Consider the following 10,147-nt stretch of genomic DNA (forward strand, 5'->3'; position numbering starts at 1 on the left):
AGGGATCAAGAGGAAGAGGAAGAGGAAGAGAAGCACATAAGGAAGAGATTTTTTTCTTGTGGTGGTCACGGCAACAAGGGGAAGGGCTTTCCCTTGTCGGTGGTGGCAAAGAGAGAGGGGAGAGAGAGAGGAAAAGAGAAATTTAGTTAAGGTTTTCCAAAAACCCTTACAAGCCAATTAATGATCTCATGTGTATAATTTTCTCTCGATCATATCAATATATAACTCTCGTTAATGAGTTAGATTAAAAAGTCCAAATCCAACTCATTATCCTTTAACTAAAAATTAGCCCATTAACCCCTTAGTTTGGTTCACAACTAAACCAAGTTGGTTCATGACTAATTCATGATTAAACCAAATATGATCCAACTCTTCCATAAGAGATGTGGCCCATCCATGATTCCATTATGATAAATATTTTCATATTTATCTTATGTATGGTCTAACCAAACATTTATCTCTTAATCTAAGTATCATATTCTATAACTTATTTTACGTCTTTTAGAAACTCGTCAGTGCTTGTGACCAATAAGTTCCCGATTTATCTTGGTCGTCTATAATTAACTACTTAATTATAAAACGATCATGAGTGACACCTAGTAATACATCATGATCCCCAATTAGTCGGGAAATCACAGTTGATCTTAGAATTAATTCTATAGTGAGTTGTGCCTTATTCCTTTCACTTGTCTTATACCCACTTGGTTCAGAACATGGTCTATGTGTCTTGTCCCCACTAGGCTGATTACGTCACACCTAGCCTAAGTAATACTTCCTCGTTCTGGAGATTCAAATTACTCATACATGTGTACAAGAGTCTCACACTCTTAACATATGATGCTTTGGCCAAAGATTTTGAGTAATAATCCTAACGAGTGGCCATAGGGTATACATTTCCTCACAATTAGCGGTGAATCCTCTGTGGGCTATCCAAACACCTTCGGACACTTTAACTTATACTCAATCATCTCAGGGCCACATCTCAATGAGATGCTTGCTTAAGATATTAAAGTATAAGTCTTCATAACCAAGATGACTTGTATACCTTAAGTCGAAGGAAACTTGCACTCGTGTTGCAGTAAGAACTTCATAGACATATCTATATATATGTAGAGAATCATATGAAGTCTTACAGCGAGTCACTCCAATGAACTATTTACCATAACCAACATCCACATTTAACTCTCGATATCCCAACGTCTTCAGCCAGTGAAAAAATAACTGATTGGCCGAACCAATGAGTATAATCTGTGCTAATCTTACAGAATTGATGATGTCCGAATGCATTAATTCGACAACTAGGAAAATTTCAATATATTTATAATTATATATGCAGAGATAATCACTAGTTGCGATCTAATTATAAATTCTCTCATGCTATGAATTATATTATGGACATTCAGTAAATAAGTTTAAGACAATCAACTATATAATATATATTCAAATAGTAAATCTATACTTATCAAATAAATAGAAAAAAATCGTAAAGCGATTGCCTCAAGACATCACTCAAATTCTGGAAACATGTTTTAGCACACCGTATCGAGCATATCCCAACATAAGGATCTTTTAATCCCTATAATTTTGGAAAGACCTTTCTTGGCAACAACTAAAGCTATTATCAACATCAAAAAGCATAGGCTTTCTTTAGTGATTGAGGAAGAAAAGATTGATTTTGATTTAAGCAATCAACTAATAGTGACATTTGTCGTAGGATGGATCTCTTAAAATAAATGGTGGAAGAAGAAGAGCCTCGATGAACATCGGATGCTCACTTGGAAGCATGCCTAATTAATAGAGAAATAGAAAATGAAGATGATGAAATCAAGGAGTACATGTGTATTATCGATGGGGTTCCTAATGTGTCCTCTAGCAAGAAAAAGTTAAAAGACTCACACAAGACCCAACATACAGATGAAGGAAAATCACCTCAGATATAACACAAATCCCTTCCATCCAACCTTAGGTATGAATTTTTTCAGATCAAATTCTATATATCTTGTGATTGTTAATGCATGTTTGAATGATTTTAAAACTAGGAAGTTGCTTAAAGAGCTTAGATTGCATAGTAAAGTCATAAGATATGCTATTAATGACATCAAAGATATTAGCCCTTATGCATGTACAAAATTTTATATGAAAATGATCATAAATCTTCGATCGAACTTCAAAGAAAGCTAAATCTCAATATGAACGAGGTAGTTAGAAAATAAGTGTTAAAACTATTGGATGCGGGAATGATATTTCCAATCTTCGATAGATAGGTAAGTTTAGTGCATGTGGTTCCAAAAAATGGATGAATGATGGTGATTAAAAGTGAAAATAATAAATTGATCCCTACTAGAACCATTATGGGTTGGCGTATGTGTATTGGATACAAGAAGCTGAACTAAGAAACTAGAAATGATCATTTTACCATTCTTTTTATTAATCAAATGTTTGAGAGGTTGGTTAGACATTAATACTTTTGCTATCTAGATGAGTATTCAGGATTTTATCAAATTTTCATACATTCTAATGATCAAGAAAATATCAGGGGTGTTCTGGTTATGACGTTGTGCCTTTTGACTAAGGTGCCAGGTTCGAGCACCTCTCTGTGCATGCTCTTATCAATTAAGTGGTACCGTTCACCCAAAAATCCCTTCGGGGGTTTCTGATAAGGGGCCGTTTCGGTGATGGTGTCGGTCACTATAAAAAGTTTACCTATATAATTTTTTTTACAACCGAACCAAGGGTGCTCTGGTTATGACGTTGTACCCTTTGACTGAGGTGCCAGGTTCGAGCACCCCCCTGCGCAGGCTCTTATCAATTAAGTGGTATCGTTCACCCAAAAAATCCCTTCGGGGGTTTCTGATAAGGGCCGTTTCGACGATGGTGTCGGTCACTATAAAAAGTTTACCCATACAGTTTTTAGTCCCCTCGGGGCGGTGTGATGGTTAAGGCATGAGGTGTTGTCATATGAGGTCTTGGGGTCGAAGCTCGGCGTGACCGAGCATAACCTCCTCCGTGTCTTGGCCATTTGCACTAATGGCTAGCAGCCACCCGTGATTTACCTCCTCTGTGTTGGTCTAAGGACGGATTGACGGGAGTACTGGGGTGAGCGAATCACCTTTTGCCACAAGAAAATATCACCTTCACCTGCCTATATAGTACCACTACTTAGAAGAAAGCCCTTTGATCTCTATAATACTCCCATTGTTTTTCTATATTGTATGATGTCTATTTTTTTTAGATTTAATTGAGAATATAATGAAAGTTTTATGGATGATTTTTTTGTGTGCGAAATTAATTTCGTTGGCTAATCTTTCTAGAGTTTTGTAAAGGTGTGAGTAAGTAAATTTGGTTCTAAATTAAGAAAAATATCATTTCTTGATAAGAGAATGAATTATTTTGGGTTACATGATTTTTATTTTTTTATTTATTTTTTTTGGGGGGGGGGGGGGGGGTTGAGGTTGACAAGGCTAAGGTGGAAGTGATTGAAAAATTAATGTTAGATAATGGATAAATTAATATATAGATATAATGTTTAAGATGACTAATTATGCAATAAGTAAAGTTTTTTTATAAATGAGGTTGTTTAAGGATAATAATAATAATTATAATTTGATAAATAATAAGGATATATATTATATATATAAGTTATTGGGTTTTTTACGGAATTATTAGAAATTTTTTTAGGTTTTTTTAACGGTAAATTGGAGAAAAATCCCCAATCCCATTCTTAATTTTGCATGCAGTCCCCCTATCCAAAAAATTTTGTTTCCACTCCCTACATGCAAAGTTTCCTTTGCTTCAACTCCCCTCATGTAAATATCATGACCAAATTACCCTTAGATGTTTTAGGTATAAAAAGTTTAAAAACGAGTATAACTCTGATTAAATTCAGTACTTTATAACTAGAATTCAGTACTTTATACTAGAATTGAGTATAGGGTTTAGGGTTTAGGGTTTAGGGTTTAGGGTTAGGGTTTAGGGTTAGGGTTTAGGGTTTAGGGTTAGGGTTTAGGGTTTAGGGTTTAGGGTTTAGGATTTAGGGTTTAGGGTTAGGGTTTAGAGTTTAGGGTTTAGGGTTTAGGGTTTAGGGTTTTGGGTTTTGGGTTTAGGGTTTTTATCTAATTGAAGTGAAAAAAAAATCGTACTCAATTTGATAGAAAATATACTGTATTCTAATTTTAATGTACTGAATTTAAGAGAAATGATACTGATTTTTGAATTTTTTATACCCAAAAGTATCATGGGCAATTAGGTAAACATATTTGACTAGGGAGTGAAAACAAAGTTTTTCATCACTAGGGACTGCATGCAAAGTTTTATTTACCAATGGGGAGTGCATGTAAAATTTCCCTTATTATGATATATTTAATAATAAATTTATCAAGTGATATAATTTACTAATCACACTAAAATATAATACTATTAATGGTAAAATTTAGTATAATATTATTTTTAGAATATATCACTGTCTTTCTCTTTCTCCCTTAACTATTGAAGATAGAGAAACCTTTTAACTTAAGAGTGCGTTTGGTTTAGGGTTATTCTTGATAACCTTGGTTATTCATCCAAGGTTATCAACAAAAATCTTGTTTGGTTTAGGTATTCGATGATTCCCAAGTAATGTTCTATGCCCGACACGTCAGCAAAAGGGTCATGTTGCCCGGAATCGGAAAACCTCAGAAAACTAAGGTTTTTCTTGATTCCGGGGTTAACGAATTTTTTTTACCAAAAATACCCTCCGATAAGAAAAAACATGAAAAAAAGAGAAAAAAATGTAAAAAAAATATTAAAAAATGTAAAAAAATAAAAAAATATTTTAAAAAATTTTAAAATTTATTTTTTTTAAAATAAATAATTTTAAAAAAATAAAAATTTTAAAAAAAAATTGTAAAAATTTAAAAAATGTTAAAAAAATTTAAAATTTAAAAAAAATTAAAATTTTTTAAAAAATTTTAAATTTTTTTTTAAAAAAAATTATAAAATTTTAAAAATAAAATAAATAAATAAAAATTAAAATTTAAAAATGTAAAAAAATATAAAATATAAATATAAATAATATAAAAATATAAAAACATTAAAAAATAAAAAAACACATAAAAAAATAAAAAAATATACAAGAAAAAGAAAAGTAAAAAAATATTAAAAAATAAATAAATAATAATAATAATAATGATATGTATAGTTAGTTTTGTAACTGAGGGTAATACGGTAAAATATTAAAGTAGGGTATTCATTAAAACCTTCAAACAAACAAGTTTTTGTTGCATTACCTAAGTTGAACCAAACAAAATTTGGTTATGTTTTATTCCCTATAACCTTGGTTATGTAATTACCTGGTAATTACATAACCAAGATTATACATGATAACTTGAACCAAACACACCCTAAATATTTTTTTTTCATATATCATGACATGTTGGTCCAACTTGATCACTCTGAGACTGATTGCATCGACAGTTTCAATTTTTTTTTATTCGATAATTTATTTATGTTAGGAAAAAAATAGCATTAATGTTTATGGAACTAAAAAAACATGAATCCACATTAATCAAAGCTTCCACGTGAGTTAGGTTGTAAATACTGAAAATATTTAAATGATCTGAAAAAAAATGTGAAAAAGTATTCGAGAGAAAAAACAAAATTGTATTTTTCCAAAATAGAAATTAGAAACAATCTGTAGAATTTTATTATCCGTTGGATCCAACCTTTCCCGAATCGTAAAGCAAAGATGAGTTTCTAAACCCTAGCGTCTTCCGCCGTCGCACTGTATATAAATGCCTTCCTCCGCCGATCCAAAGGCATAGCGCCGGCGCCACTTCGAAGGAAGAGAGAGAGAGAGAGAGAGAGAGAGAGAGAGAGAGAGAGAGAGAGCCGGCGACGACATGGGCCGCGTTCGAACGAAGACGGTGAAGAAGTCGTCCCGCCAAGTAATTGAGCGGTACTACTCGCGGATGACGCTCGATTTCCACACCAACAAGAAGATCCTGGAAGAGGTGGCCATAATCCCTTCCAAGCGTCTTCGCAACAAGATCGCTGGGTTCTCGACCCATCTTATGCGCCGCATCCAGCGCGGCCCCGTCCGCGGCATCTCCCTCAAGCTCCAAGAGGAGGAGCGCGAGCGCCGCATGGACTTCGTCCCCGACGAGTCCGCCATCAAGGTCGACCAGATCGTGGTTGACAAGGAGACGATTGACATGCTTGCCTCGCTCGGCATGGCTGACCTACCCGGTGTCGAGAGGCAAACTGAAGCGCCGGCCGCCCCAGCGTACTCGTCCCGCCCCGGTGCCGGCGGATACGGTGGCCGCAGGAACTAAGATGGTAGCCTCTTTACTGGACCAATTGCACTTTTTATGTGTTTGCTTCTATATGACTTTTGGATTTGAAATCTGGTATTTTGGATTTGTTTTGTTTTGTTTTGCTGTTTAGGAACGTTGGTATCTTTGATATTATGCTGTACTTTCTTATTCAAAATATTGTCTGAGGTCATAACCTTATTGTCTTTTGCATTTGTGGTGGTAGTTTACGCATTTCATATTTCAAATCAATTATCATTGTCTATGCTACAATTTTTTGATATCGAACTTCAGTAGAATGCTCACTCACTTTGCAATTTATGGTCAATAAAAAATCATCTATTGGTAAAAATTGGTTCAGATCTCTATCACAATGACAATCACCGAATCCCATTTACATTTATTCGAGTATAAAGTTTCTTGGTTTTTTTAATATATTTGCATAGTATTTGAGATGGAGTTAATATATTTGCATAGTATTTGAGATGGAGTTGATTTGTAATCGTCTAATTAATGAACTTCTCTTTAACTTTTAGTTTGTCATAATAAAATATTGCTGGCTGTGTGGGAGATTTAGGTGAACACTGTTGTGTTCATACTACTCTCAATTACTTGTAAAATAAATATTTTGAATTAATATTTACAATATAAAATGTTATATTGATGATTTATAATTACAAAAATTACATTTTTAATGGAGAAAATTGATAACAGAAGGCCTTATTAAATTCTGGATTATAAACTTAATCAATTTTTTCTTTCCATTGCATTGCCTAGCTTGTATTTTCTTCTCCATCTCGCGCAGCAGCATAGACATCTGAACTGTTTAGAGGGTTCACATGTTTCATGTGTTGTGATTGTTTGTAGAAAATGTCTAGGTAACTGTATATGCAGCTGCTTGGGCCACTTTTTAGAACCTTGTCTAGTATAGTTGAGATTGTTATTTATTAAGTCTAGAGATTGACAAGCTGGTGAGCATATGCATTATCCTTGGTTCGTTTAAGTCGGCCCTTTCTAATTAGTGTTTTTGTTGAATTTCTTATTTTTTGACTGAGCATGCTTAGATAAGGATCCTTTTGTCCCTTAACAAGGTTAGATAAAATTGATTCTTTGGTGCTGTTTGTTTCAGTCTTTTTCTAGAAAAAAGCTTGAGATCGTAAAAGCTTAAGCTGGCTCTGCTAACTTCTAAATAACAGATGTACAGGGACAAAATTTGCCTTTTTTTTTAAAATGTTTGTTTTAGTTGGTCTATGACAGTCCTGACCATTCTTATTCCTCCCTTGGCCCTTTGCTCTGTATAGTTTCCTGAATATTGATTTGACATTGGGAGCTAACTTCTTTGGAGCTCTGATCGTCCAACTCTTAATTAAAAGAAACCATCTATCAAACATGTTACCATCAAACTTAGCACCTGCTTATTCTTTCCAGAGATATCCTTGAAACAAAATAATCAACACATGCAGATTTATCTAGAGCATCTCATGAGCTTCTTGTTATGAAAATTCAATCAATATCATCATTCTCTCGAACTCCAGATATAAAGCTGATGAAATTCCATCTTTTTTTTTTGTTGCCACCACATAAGACTTGGAATAGAAAATGCAAGCTATACCTAGCTCCATTCTCTTCACTATTAGTCTTTCCTTGGTATTGATTTTCTTATGTAGAGTAAACTATGTATTCAACTTAATCTTAATGTCACTAAAGGATTTTCATATCTTTTGTGGATCCGGCACCCTATTTTTCATCTGCAGACCAAATCCATTTTATTCCATTTGGAGTGCTATGTTTAACATCTCATAGGCTTTCAGGATATTGTTTACTATTCCCCTCATAAACCCAGGTGCCATTGGCAAGGTAACACTTGAGTTAACATAGTGAAACTGATTCTCAAGCAACACAATTTTTACGTAATAGTTGCTGTGACTTTGCCTTTCCAAATACTAGTGCATCATCCACAAATTGTAAGATGTGTGAAAATTCTTCACTTATTCTAAAACATACATCACCTTTGATTAGAAGACCTGATTTTCTAGTTCTAAGAGGTTTCATTTGGAAATTCAGTGACAAGAATGAATAACATCTGTTCTTAAACCAATCACTTGAAGTAAGCAGGACTGCTGCTTGTCCAGGTGTTATGAAGGTATTGTATCCTCGGTTGCAATCTCTTTGCGAGAACTGCAGTTATTAATTTAACAATGCTACTTTCAGGAGCAGTGCATCTAAACTCTCCAGTTCCTAGAACACTTTTAGAAAATACAGTGAATTCATTTACATTTGATTCTGATTACTGCACAAACTTTAAGAATCTTATGCTTTTACCTGGGCTATCCTAAGTAAACACTTTGTACTTTCATCTCCAGCACTGTGGTTTGCATTTCCAAGCTTAGTTCTGATTTTGAAGTTAACACCCTGCTTTCATCTGGTTCATCATAGAATGAAGCTCTAGATCTGCTTACCATCATTATAGTTAACATCACCAAGTCTCTCTTAAGCTTTTTTTCGCTACTTATAATTCTCTGCTTCAAAGTCACTAGCAAAATTGATTTATGATCAGATAAAGTTTCTTAAAGTATGTGTGTCTGAATTTGAACAAATCTGACATCTAGATTCAAAGTCACTAGCATAATTGATTTATGATCAGATAAAGTTTCTTAAAGTATGTGTCTGAATTTTAACACATCTGACCTCTAGATTCATGTTCACAAAGAAGGTATCCAGTGCCTTCCAGCTTAAGCTGTGTTCTGAATTTATCGGTAGGCGAATTAAGGGGAAAGGCTGTCTATTTTCAGGATTAGTCGGGTGAAATAGAAGTTGTTAATTGATAGTTAGGCTAACTGTTTTATTTAACAGAAGGTGACTAGATGAGCCAACTTCATATGTTCTGTTTCTGAACACCAAAACCCACTGTAAGGGCCTCAGTTGTTGCTCCCAAAAGACCATTCTGGCTTTTGTTTATTTTCAACTGATGCCTCGCCCCGTTTAAAAGGATGCTCCTTGTCTAAAGGAGCTACTCGAAATGCCTTTCAAAGTTGCAAACCATGCATGAGATATTATTTAGAGGTGGAAAGGAACTGAAAATAGTATCAAATTATTGATATTTGAGAGTTTGAAAATATAAATATTTTTTGCTAAGCTCATGATATTGTGTGCCGTCAGTCTTATTGTTTGTGCAACATAGAAGAGAACTTTTTACCTCGAAATCTCCTTTACGATTTCACATATAAATATTTGTGTTTTTTTTTTGTATTTTAAGATTATCGTGATCCATCATTTCCCCTACGCTTTTACTCAATATATATCTCGCACTCTAACCTCATATTAAATAAGAGGGCAAAGGATGCTTCGCATTCAATTCTTATCATCGTAACTACGTTCCTTGCACTCGACACTTTATTTCTTTGTCAAAAATTTCTATTTTCTATATGTAAGGAATGCCCCATCAATGAGTTAGACTTGGGCACATGAGAATCTCTCCAAACTAGCCTATGTATTCCTTAGTTTCTTTTGAGTCTGACCATGTCAACCAACATTGAGTTCCAGACCCTATTTAGACTCATGTGATTTCTTTAAAAAAAAATTCAACTTTGCATGATTTTGGAACAAAGTTATTGATGGACTTAGGTGTATCAAATTCATCTATTGGAGCTCTTATGAATTGACTATACTCAATTTCACTAAATCCGAACGTTATTGAATCATAAGTTATTGATCATCAATAAGTTTTGACTAAAAGGTTTAGCTAAAAGTTGCTGATAGATGTACACACATAAGAATCTCTCCGAACCAAGACCTATGTATTCTAGTGACTTTCTTAAATTTGACCATGCTCAAATTTCCTTAATTTGAACATTGATAGT

The 10,147-nt window shown here is 33.9% G+C and overlaps 1 protein-coding gene across 1 annotated transcript; it reads left to right on the forward strand.

Annotated features, from left to right (window-relative positions):
• Window positions 1–5,768: 5,768 nt before the first annotated feature.
• LOC122025653 (40S ribosomal protein S17-3-like) lies at window positions 5,769–6,488 on the forward strand. The gene has a single exon (XM_042584490.1). It carries the CDS (start codon window positions 5,877–5,879, stop codon window positions 6,306–6,308), a length of 432 nt encoding a protein of 143 aa, XP_042440424.1. The 5' UTR covers window positions 5,769–5,876; the 3' UTR covers window positions 6,309–6,488.
• Window positions 6,489–10,147: the final 3,659 nt, after the last annotated feature.

Source organism: Zingiber officinale, chromosome 9B (genome assembly GCF_018446385.1).
Source record: "Zingiber officinale cultivar Zhangliang chromosome 9B, Zo_v1.1, whole genome shotgun sequence".
NCBI classification, from domain to species: domain Eukaryota; kingdom Viridiplantae; phylum Streptophyta; class Magnoliopsida; order Zingiberales; family Zingiberaceae; genus Zingiber; species Zingiber officinale.